The following is an 18,809-nucleotide window of genomic DNA, read 5'->3' as shown; positions in this document are numbered from 1 at the left end:
GATTTAAAGCCAAAACTACATTTAAAACCCAAATTTAAAAGTTAAATTTAAGAGATTAAAAAGCCAAAAAACGATCTTGAAACAAATAAACATCTTCTACATTAAGTACATTTTGTGTAAGTACATTTTGTGTTTAAACAGTGTTATTTTGTCATGTTTGATCAATTTGAAGCTATAAATGCCATTGCAGAGTGGTAAGGTTGTTTTCCAAGAATATTTAACGATACCTATAACTTGATATGTACCTGTAGTGAAAAAGCCAAATGTGACGTCTCTGTCGCCAAAATCTACAGTTAGGCCAATGAATGGGGTGATCACTGCCAGCAACCTCTGAAATATCCACTCTCTACTTCCTTCTCTTTGAGTTATTGTAATATACTGTAGCTACCGCGGACAAAGTAATTTGCTTCTTTCTTGACAACTGTGCTAAATTGTTTGTGGTTCAATAGAAAAATAAGAGAGTATAATACATGTTGCCTCTCCAATAAGGACAGGGAGAGGATTGGCACTCTCTTCAGTTGAGGATGTCTTTCTTTGATACTATGACACAAATAAATACTTTATTCTCTCTGCAAATGAGTAAAAGAACACAAGGGCGCTTGATGAGGAAATAACACATATAGCAATGTGTTTTTGTGTAAACTTCCGTTACCTTGATAATATTTAATGAATGACATGTGTACATTAATATTAACACACGCATATAACAATCTGTCTTTGTGTAAACTTCTCTCAGTTTCCTTGATAATATTTAATAAACGACAGGTGTACATTAATATGTCTGCGTTTACAATTTATAATTTTTTTTGTCAAACATTTGTACATTTTCAGTGCTGCATAACTGTTTTCCCAACTATTAGCGTGTCTGATAAGTACAGAAATGGAAGTGACTTCCAAAAAGTAATTCCTAAGTTTCCTCGGAGCGATGAACGATCCCGCAGCAGCGGGAATTTAGTTAGACATACTGTATTTAGACTAATGGAAAAAGGGAAAATCATTGGCAGTGTTAAACTTTCATATCTATGGAGACTTCAAACCTCCACGCAGAAGCGAGCCTGACACGGCAGTGAATTTAGATAAACATGAATCTTAATGAAATGAGACGTGTGCGCGCATGCTATATTAATCAACTCTCGCTCATCTATTATGCATTAGCTTGCAACTTGACTTATCATGAGCAATTTGTACCAGCATACTGCTGTCGTCCAAGCAGACTGGCTGGGTTGATTGCTTTCGGTCACTATCTGGCAACTTTCAAATTCATTTCAATAACGGAGCAAAATGTACATGTATGTGAAATGTACACCATATAATGAAGGCACGCTTAAGGTTGTCCTTAATGAAGTCTGGTTTGATATAAGTGAACAATCCCTATTTACCGTATTACAATACTGCTGTTGATATAGCAATCATAATTGAGAACAGATAATCCACCTTAAGTGCACCAAAGTTAGTTAGCATTCCAACTGACTAACATGTGGTAGCGACATGGTTCTTGACAAAGTGCAGCAATAATTTGATCATCTATTTGTCAGTCAGTAGAACAAGTGTTTGGTCTTTGTGCCACTCGGTGTGAGTAGCAATGGAAGGATTATTTGATTGTTGTTATATGAAATTTTTATTTGGTTGACTGCAAAGACTTATTTTGATGCCTATCTAAAAATTTGTCGTAACTGATTCAGTGAAAATGCATAAAGCATTAAAGTAAGCTTATTCAGATTAGAATTACATCACGCTTGAGTGAAAACCATGTAATTACAAATTGACCAAAATTACCAAACAAACAAATGAATGTGATTTGTTAAAAACACAACTTGATAAAACTTGGTTTAATTGGTGTCATTTAGGTACAGACCTAAGTCCGTCCAAAGCCAAGCGATTTTTTGTTTTGTTAAACACAACAAAACCACATTTTGTGTGTGTTTTGGAGAGTAAAAAAAAAAAAAAAAGATATTGAGATACTGCTTTTTATTGGACAGAATCTAGCGTCTTTGTAAAAGCCAGCAATGTATTAAAGTTGCAAGATACATTAATTCTATTTTATAGAGCACAGTCAAGTACTAGATATAATCGAACATCAAGAAAACCCCCTAAGAGGTCATCCTGGTATTTTTTTAGCTATCCTTGCCCAAACTGTCATGACTGTTTTCTGACAACACAAAGCAAACAGAGTATTAAGTCTGACAGCGTCGCTAGCCAGCAGCGCATCAGATGGCGAATATGACAAGAATTCCACATTTGTTGCTCAAATAATGCCGCTAATCCTCAACAGTGCAGCGATGCCGCCAGAGAGCGTGAATCAGAAGAACTGTGCGCTATAATTGTGTGGTGCTGTCAATATGTCCAAGCAAATCTTTTTTCTAGGAGAGTGGTATTTTCTTAAAAGAGCAAGGCTATAGAATTGCACATTTCTGAAACATAACATCTACCTTTGAGATGTTGATGGCCTTCCAAAAGACCAGACCAGAACAATGACCAGGTGGGGTGTTGCCCGAATGAAATGTAATATTGGAAAGCTGTAACAGGGCTCTGAAGTTTAACTCCAGATATTTCTCCCGCCCTTTTCCCATTCCACTGTTCTCTGTGAAAGGTAATTACAACACACTGGAAGATTTTGCCCAGGCAATTCCTGCCTACTGAGGTAATATCAGAGGCAGGACGGTGTCTTTGTGAAAGAGGAATAGCGGCAAGCCAGAGAAAGGGGTGTGAAGTTTCAACACTGCACTTATCCTCACATACCGCCCTTTTCATGTTGTTGTTCTGTGTGAAAGATACTGACATGGACCAGGCCACCTGGCAATTTCCTGGCTTTGGAGATATGTTGTATCAGAGCCGTCAAAAAGGCGGAACAGAGGAAGGATTTTTTTATTTTTTATTAAAGTGACTAGCAGAAAGCAAAACCCCAAGTGTATTGTTTATCGTGTATTTATTGTGTTTTATCTCTGACTTGATGTTGGTTTTATTGTTTTGCTCTTAACACTTTTATATAACTGCCTCTTGCTTAGGGTGTCATTGTAAATGAAAAATAGTTCTCAACTGACTCAGTGACAAGTTTATACTATTTACTGCATTTCACCAAACGTAGACATGATAACGCTTGTACTATAATATTGTATCAATCAATTTGTTGAAGAGTGATGGGGCGGTGTTCTGGTACATGTGGTCTCCTATCAAAAGTATTGTCCTCTAGCAGCCACTCTTTAAAACACGTTTTGCATAACCCTCCACTACCAATCTGTGAAAGATTCCCAAAAGAGATGAGGGGAAAACGTTGTGAGGCTCGCTGACTGGTCAAATCTACAACACTTTGCTAACATAGACGATCGCTAATCAAAAAACTACTCATACCACTGATGAAATGTTTTAGAGGTTTGGAAATTGTGACTTTTCAAAACTGCGTCATACCGAGTTGGTACTACGACTACTGTTTGTGAAAGGTCGTGACATAGAAAGTTTAATTGTCGCTGTCTGACAACTACTTTATATACCGCAACAGGCGGTGTGGTTTTTTTTTTTTTTTTTTTTTTTAAATAAGATGTTTGGTCTTCTTTTATAACGTTGTGTAAAAGCCTGGAAGAAACTGTCATCCACAGACGGGAAAAAAGTGAAAAAAAAAAAGTACTAAAACTCCCTGCCGCTCCCTCTCTCCGGAGAGGCCAAGTATGAAGTATTCCAAGCGTCTGATTAATTTCTTCCTGGCTGCTGTGAATAATAATGTTCTCCATTGTCCCTCCCTTCAAGAGGATATGAAGGGGGTAAACATCCATATTATTGCTTTTAAATCCATGAAGTTATGACAGGAACAAGAAAAGTCTAAACAATGAAAAACTAAATAAAGAGAACAGTTGAAGCTTCCAGCTACTGGAATGTGTGGCAGTATTTTCAAGAACTTTGGCATTGTGTCCATCTTTCACTCTTGTAGGACTTGTTGTCACTATACAGCTCAAACCCCCGCTCTATGCAAGTCACACCAGCGGCATTTTGTCTTCAGAGTATTCCTAACTATGAAAAAAAGAAAAATTGCTGGATTTCCTGTCTTGTTTGCATTGCTAATACCGCATCGTCTCTGTGATGGTCACAGCTGGAAAGGTCCAAAGGCAAAGTGTTCATCAATTAGTCTGTGGCAGGAACAACATTACATTACACGATGGCTCAGTCACTTAAACACTATGGAGAAGTAGATTGCTATGATTAATTTAAAACTTTCATTAGTGCCATTACTCTACAGTGGACACGAGAAAAATATTCCATGTTAATAGTGGAGGCCCGTCATCTAAATCGGGTGTATATCTGAGACCTTCAAGTAATACCAGCACTTGTAGCCTACCCCAACTCACTGGGCTGAACTGCTCGACAGTCAATCAATTGCAAGGACGATCCCTGGTGAGGTGTTCCGGGCACATTCCACAGGGGAGGAGGCCTTGAGGATGACCCAGGACACGCAGGAGAGACTATGACTCTACTGGCCAGGGTATGAACGCCTTGGGATCTCCCTGGAAGAGGTGGATGAAGTCACTTGTCAGGCATACCCCCCTGACGTGACCCCAAACAAAATGAAGGAAATGGATGGTTGGATGGATGGATGGATGGATGGATGGATGGATGGATGGATGGACGGACGGACGTTTCATCTCGGGTGGTTAGTGACCTATTAGTTGGAACTGCCGCAGATTTATGAGCTGGAATGGTTTCCAGCTCACCAACAACCCTGATGAATCACAGTCTATAAAAAAGGGTTGGATTTATTTATACAGAGTGAGTTATTAGAGAGTTATTAGTAGAGAGCTATTAATTATTATAATATTAACAGTGGTAACAATATGGGAACAATATTACAGTAGGTTCTACTGTACCAGTATCATAATATTAACAGTAAAAATAGCAGATTTTTACAATTATGTAACACTTTCAAATGTTTAAAGCTTTGACAGTTTGACCCATTACTTCCTGTGGGAAACTGTTTAACCTCTGGAGTTTAACTGTTTAAACATACGTGTAATATGAAAGGCCTACACCAAGTCAGTCCTTGAATTTCAAGTATGATTGAAGAAAAAACCCCCAGAAAGGATTCATTTTTTTGACAGAGAGGTGAGCTCAGGGGAAAATCACTCCAGCTGTTTCAGATGAGAAGGCAAAGAGACTCAGGGCGACGTTTAATAGCTAAAAAAAACCATCTGTTAAATCAAGCATAGCCTGAAACATGACCAAATGGACCAAAGATTTTCGACTTTTGAAAGGGAAGAACAGCTCCGGCTTGAGCAACGTCAACTAAAACACAAAGCCCGACGTACTAAAAAGAAAACTGTGAAATTCTTGTGGCTAGAAAACTATGACAGATCAAGATCACAGTACAGACATATACGTATGTAGTAAATATATTGTCTGCACAATGAAAAAAAGGTAAAAAAATTCACCATTAGTCATCATACGACATTTGAAGATGATCAGGTGACAATTGTGACTGGTAGGTAGAGAACTATAATAAAATTGATTTGACATCCCTGCCTTGGCCATTTTGGGTCAGGTGTGTTTCAATAAAAATAATAATCAATAATAATCGATACACAATCAGTGATGCAAGTTTGACAAAGTAAATTTTACCTTGCAGAGCATCTAAAAATATTGTATGATGAAAAAAAAAAAATTGTACAGTAACTTCAGAAATTTTCTATCTGATAATTATAATAATAATGATAAATAAATTTTTTAATTAATTGCTGCAAATTGTGAGTGACCTACTGATTTGGATTGCTCCTGTGACAATAAAAGTTCCATATTATTATTTTCTATTCAACTGTAGAACGTGAAAAAAAAGTTGTGCTTTTTTTCTTTTTTTTTGTGTGGAAGAAGGATTGGTGTGCAGAAATCTTGCCGCAGTGTCAGTGTCAAACAAGGTGGAGTCCATGGATTTAGCCCCCGCCGCAACACCGATGCCCAAGCTGTCGTTACCTCACCAGACCGCCGGCAGCATCTTATCAGCAGCTGCCAATTACAACACCAGCATCTTATCTGCACAAGCCAATTAGAGGCGAAGCAGTTGCTGTGAGGAAATGTCAACAGCTCAGTGAACTTGCCAGGCTACTTTATCTGGACCCGCCACTTTTCACTGTCACAGTAAAGGCCACTGCAGAGCAATGTTGTGACAAGAAAAGGCTGCAGGTATGACCGACTTATTCGCCTGACCAAAGAAAGACTTCACATGTCGCAATATGGATTTTTCACAGTAGCAGTTGATCCTGAAATGGCAATTGGGATCAAAATGACTAACTCCCTGTTTTTTTGGGGTATAGGTTATTGAGACTTCTCTCATGGTGTTCTCATGCTAGACACACCTAGTCAATTTCACACTGCTGAGTGAAACTGGCGACAGAGGGTTGAATTAAAATAATAATAATAGCTATAATAAAAAATAAAAAAAATTCCAAGGGACTTAAGCGTATCTACTACTGCTAAATCACGTTATGCCCAGACTCTAATAAAATGTCAGATGAACAGTTTTAAAGCACACGAGGTTTCAGCTTTGAACACTGAGGTTATAGTAGTGTGTTCATATTCTCCTTGATGGCGGGATGGTCGACTAAACCATGGAACAAAAAACTAAATTCTACTAACTGCGTCTTGAGTGCATCTCCAGTCATCAAGTGTGTATTTATGTGACCAATTTTGAAAATACGGCTTAAATACAAAAGGTTTGATCTGCCTGCCAAAGTGTGGGCGATAATTACTGATCCTTTAGATATTTAGACAAAAAAACATTACAAACATGAGATATTGACATTACTAGGGAACTATTTTGCATCAAGTTTAAAAGTCGACGTAGTCGTCATGTTTTGTTCAAGCTTGATAGGAAAAACAATGTCTGCCTGCTGTGAAAATAAATAAATGAAAAGCTAATATTTGAGTGTTTCCCTTGGTGTCCTAATGCTGTTTGACAAATGAAGACATTAGATAAGCCCATTTCCAGACTTTTATCTTTTATTTATTTATTTTTTTTACATCTGTCGTTGAACCCACTGAGCCGGTGTCTATAATTTTGTTGTTTGTGTTTGTGCGCGCCCTCGACAAAAGGAAATGGCAGCTTCTAAATAAAAGTGTTGCACCTGGGGGATGCAGCAAAGACAGACAAATGATCAAAGACCACCTCTTGACTTTAAAATTATTATACCGAACCTGACAAAGGTACATCTTCAATTAAAAGTTGAACAACATGTTCTTCTTTTGGGGTATGCTCTTTGTGTCGTATGCTGTATGAAAATAATCACTGTGTGTAGTCTACTCGGATAATACATGTAGTGCCCTAATTAGTTTCAAACAACATACAAAGGCAACTCAACTAGGACACACACCTCCCTATCAATGAATTAAATAGGAACCTCAATTCTTGACCTCATGAAGAGTCATGAAATTTGGAATACAATCAAATTTGTGAGAGGACTGCACCTTATCATACATTCTTGTAGTTTGTTGAAGTGGAACTTGAACGCTTGACTACTCTCAAGCCTGTAAAAATAAGACTTTCGACAAAATCCATACATCCATTTTCTAGGCTGTTTATCCCGACCGAGTTGGGTGGCAGGTGAGCTGAAGCTTCATCCATCAGACTCCGGGTGAAAGAAACGGTAGGCAGCCAGCTAATGGCGAGGCACACATATACAAATGTGAATTCACACTCGGCTTCACATCCAAGAACTAACATTTATGTTTTTGGAATGTAAAAGGAAGCTGGAGTACTCGAGAGAGGGAAAAAAAACCTGAATTTGGACAAAATATCAGGTTGCAATGAGTTTTTAATTTTTATTTTTATGCCATCACTGTCCTCCAATTTAAAAAATAAAATTCTGAGGTCGACACCAACCATATTAACAAGAGGCAAATTAATGATTTTGGATTTGGGGCAATCTATCTGATAGTTTTGGAGATTATGTGATGAAAATTTAGAGCTGCAATAGGGTGAATCTTAAGCGACCAGGATAAAAAACAGGTATTGACGAACGGCTTTCCATTAAGTTTACTTAATCGTGTCTCTCAGGCTGGAGGAAATATTCAAATACTTTTTCCCCCCTTCCAACTAATCTATTCAACAGTGTAGCTGTGCTTGTGCCTCGAGGTAATAATAGGATTGAGGCACAACAACATCATCCCATTCAGCTATGATCAAACAACTCGAGGCAAAATGCACTTTTTTAACGTTACGGTGTGCAGAGCTGGAGTCAGTCTCCAGGCTTTGCCATTAGCCTCGGTGAGAGTTCACCAAGCGCCTTCTGGCACCATTCATTATTTAGCTCTCACATGATTGTAGGCTCTGCAAGATGGGCCGAAGTGGCAATAAATCTTTGATCGCTACACTGCACACAGGAGCGACAACACAAGAAGAAGAAAAAGTCAAACATTTACTGCATTGTTGCTCATGATGTTTGGTTGCTTTGTGTCGTCTAGCTTCATGCATCGGGTAGGGCAACAATGGGATGATTTTGCGTATTGCAGACAGTATTTGAACACGAGGTTTACGTGAACATATTGTTACCACAATTGGCCGAGGGTGTTTATTTCATCAACTGCTGAAGGGGGAAACTGGAGCAAAAATAACCCAGTCATGCAACACATGACCAAAAGTTCCACAACTACTGTAGAACTCGGTAAACTGCAGTCATAATTGTTGTTTTCCATAAATGATAACGAACAGATGCCTGTTAGTATTGTTATATTGTCTGTCGACATTTGTTGGTGAACCGTTTGTGTTCGATATCCATTGCCTTAAGTGTTATAGTACGTGAAGCGCTTTGTTACAGCTGCAGCTGTTGTAAAATGTGTTGTGTTGTGCTGTGGGTGTTGTGTTGTTGTATGTAACACAGCTACATAGCAGTTGTTTGTTAGCCAATGTGGTGTGTCCCTTTTTTTGCGCTAGCATTAAGCTTGTGCACTTCAATGCAAAAAGTGGTTGTTTTAAATACACAAAGTAGAATTCGCTCTATTACCTTGAGTTCAACTGGGAATTGCATTAAGCAGCTTGTTTTGAAGATTTTTTTTTTCACTATTTGACAGACTGCTGCTTGCTGTGAAGGGAGCTGAGTTAATTTTACTGTCACTATAGAGCCCTTGGATGTCAAACTGAGATTAGCAAGTCAAAGCAAAAAAAAAACCCAACATATTTTAAGGCATCACTATACTTAAACTACACGGAAAAAGTTTCCATTCTTCAGTGGTGATGTTATTCTGTTTGTCAAACAATTTTAAATAGGCTCAACATGTTTGTGTGTGGGTGAACTGATTTATTAACAGTTACTACTCGAGTGTCTTTGCTTTAGGTACGATATCACTTGGGTTGTAACCCAATAGCAATGCTGAAGGGGGCGTGGCTAACTGTTAAGTGAGCCGCACAAATCGGCAAACAAAAGATTTTACCTTGAAGCTAGAATGAATAATTTTAAAAACACCGGGAAATAGTGTTTGGGCACTTAACTTTTTTTCCGCATGGACATTTGCTGCTGTGGATGCTCTTTTACAGCGACAAATGTCTATGAAGATTAAGATGCCCAGGTTTGGGGTAGCTTTAGAAGGGGGAAAAAGGTCCCCAAAAAAACAGTTTTATGTAATTACTGGGAGCCTGAGCTGATTATTTGATTTGATTAATTCGTTATCCTATGGATTATTCCATCAAGTGATTAATCAGGTGGACAACACGCCAAAGTAAGTACTTGAATCTTGTGGGGAGGGAGTGAGTATATGCATTGGCTCATCAGTAAATATACAGTCTTTATCGCTGCTAGTGCAGAAGTCGAGACAAGTTAACTTTTATGTCATGACACACACACAGACTTTTACACGCACAAATCCCCAAATGAATCAGAAGGCAAGAGGCAGGGACCGATATGCAGCCTGCTATGCATTTCAAATGACTCCTCCACTCCTCCATCACCACTAGGACAGCACTCAGGATGCCAGCGGCCGCTTCTTGCAAACTGCGTATTTAATTTAAAGAGAGCTGGAATGCAAAACTTATAGTGCATTCATGATATCAGGGTTGAGGGCCACAATCAGATTCCCGGGTTCAACCGCATTTCCATAATTGTATATTATTATAAGTATCACTTAGTTGGCGTTGCAAATCATGTTATTGATTTGACATTTCGTTCATTGCATTTGTGACCTCTCCTATCAACAATAGCACAATGGAAAATCAGCGCCGTCCAAGCCTCTTTAGTTTGGACCTCCTGCCTGAAACAAACCCCCACCCCAAAGAAAATCAGGTGAAGTGTTGTGATTTCAAAATGTCTCATTTCAATCTCTATTCTGAGTTACATATGCTTTTGAAAACCATTTCTCACCTGTGGCCAATAATACTATTACATAAAACCTGACCAGGAGTCGGTGTGACATGAAAAAATGGAATGAAGATTGCCTTTGTTATTTTCATCACTTTTCCAACAAAGTAAACACCTCCAAATTGTGTTGATTTATAATCCCAAAAAACAAAGACCCAACCCTCCAGTTACTACGGTGCTTAAACTCGTGAAGGTTGCAGATGAGATGGAGCCTTTTCCAGTTGGCCTTGGGCATTAGGCTGAAGAAATTCTGGATAAGTTACACAGTGACTTAGTGCTTTCTCATTATGAGACGTGGCTTGGTTGATTGATCTTTTTTTTTTTTTTTTTTGCTTTGTGTTGCAAGCCAAAAGTCACCCAATATTTGACTTTCAAAATGGTTTTGGTTAGACAAAGATGAATTAAAAACGACCTGCTCTTTTTTTACATGTACAATATATCAAACCGTATCATAGCGTGGATTTGGGTTCCTTGTGGCTTTTAATGCCAGGCAAAAAAGCAGCTTTTAGCTATCCTCTCATGCTTTGTTTTTCTTGTGTATGTGAACTGTTGAACCCGGCGGTGGTGTCCCATAGTCCCCAAGCCTGTGCATCATTGGCGCAACACCATGTGCTCTTGCTGTGAAGCCACATAAAATAAAATAAAAAACAAATGACATCATATATATATATCTATATCTATATCTATATATCTATATCTATATATATATATATATATATATATATATATATATATATATATATATATATATATATATATATATATATATATATATATATATATATATATATGTCCAGATTTGCTTATTTCTAAAAATCTGAATCGATTTAGTAACGCAAGGGATATTTTTCATCTCTAAGCATCAATCTTGGCTGAGTATTCGCTAGTATGTGTTCCATTACTTTTAAAAGGCCGTGCGCGGGTCCATCTTCCTCGCTTTAAGACACACACGCACACACAAAAATGCACAAGTACCTCAATAGGCAATGAGCTGTCTCAACTGTGACAGCTAACGTTCCTTATTACATTATTTACCTTCTGACAACTTTCTGTCCGCCAGTTGTCATCGTACATTCTTTGTTTATATGCAATAGTTGAAACGAGATTTATTTATTCATTTTTTTGTATGTGCTATGCTGTGCTATTTTTCTTTGCATACTTTGTTGATGCATGATCATAATTAGCACAATTAGCATGAAATTAATTAAATTAAATTCTTTCCTCTAATTTCAGCATTCCAACTATTATTTCTTAACGAACCTAAACAAAACACTAGCAAATTGACTGATTTGTCTTCAGTTGAATGTAGCATTCTGCGCTGTGCATCTCCAAATCAGTCTTGGCTCACCACATGCAGCCAGTGTTCAGCGGGGCTTAAGGGAAAATGAACATCTCTGGCTGCGTACTGAGAGTGATCAAATCAGAAGCGGAGGATCCTCGCCGTGTGTCCCCTGGCCCTGAGTTGAAGCTTGCTTTGTGGACACGCAGAAAGAATGAGCCTATATTCAGTAACACCCCCCCCACACACACACACACACACACACACACAAATCGCTGTTTAAGGACAACAGTTCAAATGTTGTAATATTCACATTCCACCAAAAAGAAAACACATTGTTTAATAGATTGAGAATAAGTACGTGTCTGTCCTGCTTAATCGTGAACAAAAATCCTTGGACACCAACAAAGTGCTTACTTTTTTGCCACTATTCTTTCAGAAAAAAGAAGGGCCTAATCGTTTGAAGCTGGCTGAAACAAGGTCTAAATTTTACAAGCTCTAATTAAGGCATTCAACTTTGGATGTCAAAGCGTAAGCCATGGCCACTCACAGGATGTGAGGACATCTGTGTATGTGTTGTCTTGGCTGGCTAGTTGAAACGTTGTAAATATTTGATCAGCGGGGAATCATTAAGTCTGAAATGAATCGAATTCCTCGAGGGCTGCATTAGACAAGTCATTTGTCTTGTTGCTTTCTTAAATTTACCTCTAATTTAATGAAACAAAATTGCAGCTGATCAATGTTGTTTCAAGAAGGCCTGTGTTGTTAAGGATGTTTACGCACATACATGCTCACACGCACGTGTGACAGTTTGCAAAGTGCAAAATCAAGAGTAATAAGAAAAATCTATCCATTACTGGTCCCTCAACGAGACTCAATCAGCACAGAGTTAATGAGCTCCATCAGCAGATGAGACCGCCCAGCTTGAGCATGTCACACGAGACAGCCAATGAGAAGGCAGTACTAGCAAATGTTCGCCGTCCAAAGCGAGAGCCGCTCAATGGAGTTAAAGACAAGAAATCACATTTATGTATGTATAAATAAATAAATAAATAAATGGATAAATGAATGAATGAATGAATAAATAAAATGAAAAAGTTTAAGATTTATACTCCAGTTGGGGAAATTATGATAGCATAAAGCCTCCTGAGAATATATCATCTCTCTAAGACAAATGCCCATTGCGTAAGAAACGACATGTCACTCTTCATCACAGTCCTCGGCGGACAGTAAATAGTAACTATAAGAAGGCTGTGACTTGAACATGATGTGACAGGATGAGGTATAAAATACTGAAGGATTCATTGCATTATACCTAAAAGCTATTTGGCCAGTGTGCATTATTTAAGAGGAGGATAGTTGTCCAAGTCACTTGGCCTAGATTTACACTGCACACTTCAAGTGATACTTTTTTTTTTCTAATAAAAATAGTTGAATGCAAGGAGGTGTGTCCATTATTTAAAACGCAAAAAAAATTTTTTTAAATGGGAGTAGTCAGTGGAGTCATGCTGAAGTTATTTTCATTTAATAAGGGGAGGGAAAGAGTTGAAGTGAATTTAGAGATTTGTTTCTAAATGTTTGAATGAACAAAAACGTGCAAAGAGGGGAATTCTTTAATGATATCCTAGTTACAATCCAGTTTACAGCTAATGAAGGGTTTATGATGTTAGACACTGGATCCGTATTGTTTAAACAAGAGTACTGTAATCACTCTCTTCTGGTATGAATTATCTTCTTGTACGAGTAGGCTCTAGATAATTTCATCACAAAGCTCTTACTATTTTGATATTTTATATCCTTACTCTAAAGTGTTTGAGTGTAAATAAGCATATGCTTTATATTTGATATCTGTTGAGCACTGTGAATTGCCCTTGGGTAAGACACGCGCTATACAAATACTGCCGCCTTGACTGACGCCGTGCATGAACGATAGATGGATAGATAAAACACATTCAGGTGTTTGCTGCCTTACAAAGGCTGAGAGGTAAAAGAAATGTGTGCGGTTATGCCAACAGTGTTTGGATTGGCGTCTTTGAGAGCAGAAAAGAAACATCTGGACTCAAGTGGCTGCTTGTTTAACAGCACTGACATTTCCATATGCCTTCAGACTTCGAAAAGCAAATTGTCACAGAGACAGCGCTGCTACACAAACCATGTCGTAAATATGTCATGTTGGTTCAAGTTCAAAAACTGTTTTCATGTTAAGTGAATGTGCCTTTGTAAAACCTGCATTAATTGTACCTCTTTAGTCACGTTAGCGTGACTCTTTATCTTCCCACTATTTGTTTGTATAATTACCTAAACAAATCAATGAATGGCTTACAAATGTTTGAGCTTTTTAACTGACACCCAGCAGAGTAAAAACGTAAAACATGGTGAAGACTGCAATTTCTGCTACCAACCCTTACTCAACGTAGCTATTCAGAACTACATCAGCCAGTTGAGACGCAAACTGTCACTTCAACATACTTCTTTGAAAAAAATACTTTCCATCTAACCAAGGTCTTGTGGCATCTTGGGGTCTTACAGACAGCACACACACAAAAGATGGCTTTTTTTCCCCCAAACGAAAATAAGTTCCACAGAAACAAAAATACAAACAAACATGCAAATAGGTGAATTTGTAAATAGTGACCCACTATTTTATCTTTGAACAGCGTCCTTGAGTGCCTTGAAAGGCGCCTTACAAATAAAATGTATTATTATTAATTATTATTATTATTATTATTATTATTATTACTAGTTTGTGTGGTTCAATGTACTGTGCTATAGTCTCTAAAAAGATCCAAACTATCATTACAATAAAGTTATAACACTTACCATTTTCAATTTCCAGTCTATGGTTATCAGTGCATTTACCCATCTTTGGTGACATTATAAAAGCATAAAAGGTGCGAACCAGCTTCTTGCTGATCTCAGCCACTTAACAATTAGGACACTTAAGAATGATTTTGATATATTATCTAATCATTGCTTTACATGGGAAGGGAATTAACATTAAAAAGCAAAGCACAAAAGGCACATGAAACGGCACCTCCTAGTCTCAAGGACAGCTTCTTTTTATGCACAAAAGCAGTTCATTAACTTGTGTAATGAGAAAGTCTCATTTTCATTTGACATATTGATTGGCTGGCAAACTTAGCTTAGTCTAAAATATGAAATAATTACAGTGCGCAAAAGCCATGTGTGTAGACGCATACACAAGCATACGCAAGGTCAGTTGGTGTCGGTGGGAGGAAAGCAGAAACGCTTGCCGCCGTGTTGATTGGCATGTTACGTTGGCATGGCAACAGACAGTCAGTCAGGCAACCTCTCAACAGAGCGCTCAAAGATGGACAGACAAGCTGAGCCAGAGGACACACCTAGCAAGTAGCTGACTAAACTGTTCTTTTCTGCCATAGCGACACTAAATAATTTGCATTCCCGTGATTTGACATTGGAAGCAACAAAGGAAGCAGGAGGGAGGGGTAAGAAAAACAAGGCTGCCTCACATTTGCATTTGGACAAGCGCACATTTAACGTAACAACCCGCCATTGTTGCGTAAGCCTCGGTACCTGCAGGCAGGCTGGCTCGCTTCCTTTTCTTGCTGTTTTCAGACGCGGTTTCCAAAGGTGGACACTCAGTCACCAGTGAGCCGCTGGAGCTGTTGAAGTGCAGGGGGTCGTTGTTGGCGGCCGGATCAAAGGGCAGAGCATTGAGTCCTGTGAGAGCAAAACACAGAAAGGTATCGTGTTAATAAACCGACGTGGAAGAATGACACGCGTGGGAAGACCACTCAAACATTTATACTTCCATCTCAACTGCGATAGTAAACAAGCAATGGCGAGATTCAGCATAGGATTGACCAGCTGGTGATTTATCTGCTGATTTTTACATTATTATTCTTTTAAGAAATAGTTTCACCTAGTGATGAAGCGATACTGAAAACAGTATCAGGGATCTTTTCCAATACAGTACAGTTACTCATCGATATTCTCCGCTACTCTACGTACCAGCGCTACGTCACTCGACTGATACGTTGGCCTGTGTCGAAGGTAACTTCACACATCTGGATACATTTTTCTGTATTTCGCCTGGTTCTAGGTTATTTATCACCTCTTTGTAAAGTCTGTGCAATTAATCAAAATTCAATTACAATTATTATATTCCACGATTACCAAATTGGCACAATCCTAAGAAAAATGATTATTAATATGCATTAATATCCAAATGCACAATGTTTGTCGATACAAGGAAAATATTGTTGAATTTATACAGAATATTTGTATTGTTATATGAAATGTTTGGTCCATTAAGGAACTGACATAATTATCGTTTTTTGTCTTGACATATGTCTCAATATTCTTCTTACATGTTAAATAATTTTCTCGATTTGTACCAAAATATAAAAGCTCGTTTGACTAATTGAGATTTCAACTGTTACCAGAATAATGGTGATTCATATTTTGTCCATAATAGAACACCCCAACCTCTTTGTCATGCATTAACTGCTGCGGCTCAGTCCATTCATGCTAACAATAGCGGTCACAGAACGGCCGTGTCATCCTTCACATGCAGTCAGCTAATTCATTGCTCGAGAATCTGTCAATAATGTAGAAATGATTGTTAATTAATTAACAAGGCTAAATGAAGTGGGCTACCCGACTACGACTCACAGAGGTTGCTGATTGACTCTCAACTAGTTTGTCGGCTAAAGAAACGGCCTGCATTCATGCTGCAGCCGTGGCAAAACTCCTCTAAGTCACCTGTTACACTATTGAAGACAAGAATTCCAGAATAGTCAAGATGGCGGGCGCATCAGTCATTTCTGCATTGCTTCAACTGTGCTTACATTTACTGGACTCGACTGTCAGACATTATTTATGTTGACAAGCTCATATTTCTTAACAAGCAGCAGTCTGTGTTTTATTATAGTTATGTGGTGTTTATGTTTAATAGGAGGAGATTGAGCTGGGCCCCATGCGACACTGTCTTTCGGAACCAATTGGCATGAAACTGAGCAAGGAAAACTCTCAAGGACCTTTGACCAAACTTGAACAGGAAGTCAGCCATTTCGGTTTGAAGTGGGCATTTCTCATAAATTCTCGGACTCTTACTTGGATGAACTACAGGACAACTGGGGAATTTGTCCAAATAAGCCCCAGTCAAAAGGAGCTATTCAAGATATGTATGTGGGTGGGGCATGGTGTCAAAGTTGAAAGAACTATTCAATGATTTGCCATTAAAGCAAAAAAAATAATAATTTTGTTTTGTGATACATGAGTTTTCACAGACTGGGGAGAAAACCAGAAGAAAAAAAATCTTATTCCCTTCATAAATAGGAATCGCCTAGAGGTCTGAAATTGAAAGAGGTGTGCATAAAATGATATTGAATGGCCTCATCTCATTTTTAATGACAGGTCATCTCATGAATGTTTATGGTATGCAGCGTATATAGTATATATTCATTATTTTCAATGTGTTGGGAGGGAGGCATTTTCTTCCTGAGACAATAATGGACTCAATTTATTGGTTGAGGCTTTTCAAGTTTGCTCACGAAATCTTTCTTTGCAGCAACTAAATCCATACATATGTACTGAATAAGAAAACATCCTCTCAATTAACGAGTGAAGAGATTCCCATGGAAATTATTAATGAATCTTACTTGATGTGTTTTGAATGCTTCTAAGTATCAGCACTTTTAAGTTCAATGTAGGCGTTCACAATTCACAGCATAGTCCTGCAGAGTGGCTCATGAAAAATTCATGGACATTTCTTTAGCATTCACATTTGTTGTTGTTGGCCTTGCAGAAACAACCCAAAGAGCAACTCTAGGTTACAAGCCAAACACTGACAAAGACCTCTTTGATTAGTTTGACAAAGTTTGAATGTAATTTTACCTGCACAACTTTTTGGAGGATTCAGAGCATAACAATGACAAATCTTTGGTCTCTATTAAGGTCAACGCAGTAGGAAATTTACGGTACGCACAAAGGAAATATTCAAAACAATATGGTAATTTGGAACTGGCAAGTGCATGCTTAGCAGGCAAGTGGTAAGAACAGCAGAAAAAGCAACAACAACAAAAAAGAAAAAGAAAATGTGAATGGCTCAAGTGGAATAGTGGTTGGATATTAGATTTGGTTGTTTTTGTCGAACATATTTTTGCTAATGCAGTTGCAAATTCAACATCGCAGAGAGTTAAGGCAATGGTAATGAGTCCTTCCAGTTCAATATACACGCGTTCCTTTAATTATTAAACAAAGATCAATGCTGTAAACTTAATTTAACCTTGATTGATCCACAACATAAAAATAAGCAATTCACAAGATAAAAAAAAAAACAACTTTATCCAGAACTTGGAGTAAGCCGCAGTATTTTTCATTTTTCCTGTCAATTCACCAACAAGGTTTTTCTGCTCGAGAAAATGTATAAACGTTGCAGAGGCAAGGGTCATTTTCTGATTCACCGTGACAAATTGAGCCTATAAACACATTCAACAAGCGTATGTGCGCGCCTGTTTGTGTGTGTATGGCGGGGGATCAGTGGGAATGGGAGGTAGTTGAGGTTTAGAAAGGAGAGTTTATTATTTTGTATCAAGTCAGCCTGGTCCTCAGACAGGAAAAATGCCATCTGCCTGTTGCAATAACGGTATAATACAAGTTTGCCAACCTTTTTTTTGTTTGTTTTTTTTACTTTAGTATGACCTGGATCTGGGTATTTATGTACTCGGAAAACCATTTTGCAAACATTGCCGAGACCAAAAAAACAACTAACGGCCTCTAAAAACTACAATAAAGTGAAGGTGTTTGTGTTAGCCTGCTCGAAATTTACCCCATCTTAAGTTATGGGTAGTGCCAGAACCAAATGAGAAAACAGTCAAACTCATTAGAGGTCAGTGTGTAACTTTCAACAATGATCTATGACTAAAACAGTCACAGGTCCCAAAGGTTTCACAATGTTTTTTTCTCCATTTGTGTGTGGCAAGACTTTAGGAACCACTTCTATTAACGCTACATGCACAATCCTCCCCTCTCATTCACATCCTTTCTGCAAAGTGATGTGGAGAAGTTATACTTGAATTATAATGACTTCACAGCACACCGGCTGCGGATGTAGATGAAACCTTCCGGAGCTTCACTTAGTGTTCTGCTAAGATTCTTTAGCCTTCCTATTCCCTTCCACACTTTAATCGCAGTCTTTAAGAGCCTATAAACTCAATTGTACA

The 18,809-nt window shown here is 38.2% G+C and overlaps 1 protein-coding gene across 4 annotated transcripts in view; it reads right to left on the bottom strand.

Moving 5' to 3' along the window:
• The window catches only part of enox2 (ecto-NOX disulfide-thiol exchanger 2), a 142,413-nt gene that overhangs the window by 54,117 nt on the left and 69,487 nt on the right, over nt 1–18,809 (bottom strand). For all 4 annotated transcript variants that reach the window (XM_085905961.1, XM_085905964.1, XM_085905963.1 and 1 more), the window contains exon 3: nt 15,157–15,303. In XM_085905961.1, coding sequence (XP_085762087.1) covers nt 15,157–15,303 — 147 coding nt within the window. The remainder of the gene's footprint in view (nt 1–15,156; nt 15,304–18,809) is intronic.

Source organism: Syngnathus leptorhynchus, chromosome 2 (assembly GCF_054491065.1).
Source record: "Syngnathus leptorhynchus isolate UIUO chromosome 2, UIUO_Slep, whole genome shotgun sequence".
In the NCBI taxonomy this organism is placed as follows: domain Eukaryota; kingdom Metazoa; phylum Chordata; class Actinopteri; order Syngnathiformes; family Syngnathidae; genus Syngnathus; species Syngnathus leptorhynchus.
Note: the sequence above shows the minus strand (reverse complement) of the source record. Positions and strands in the feature narration are given on the sequence as shown.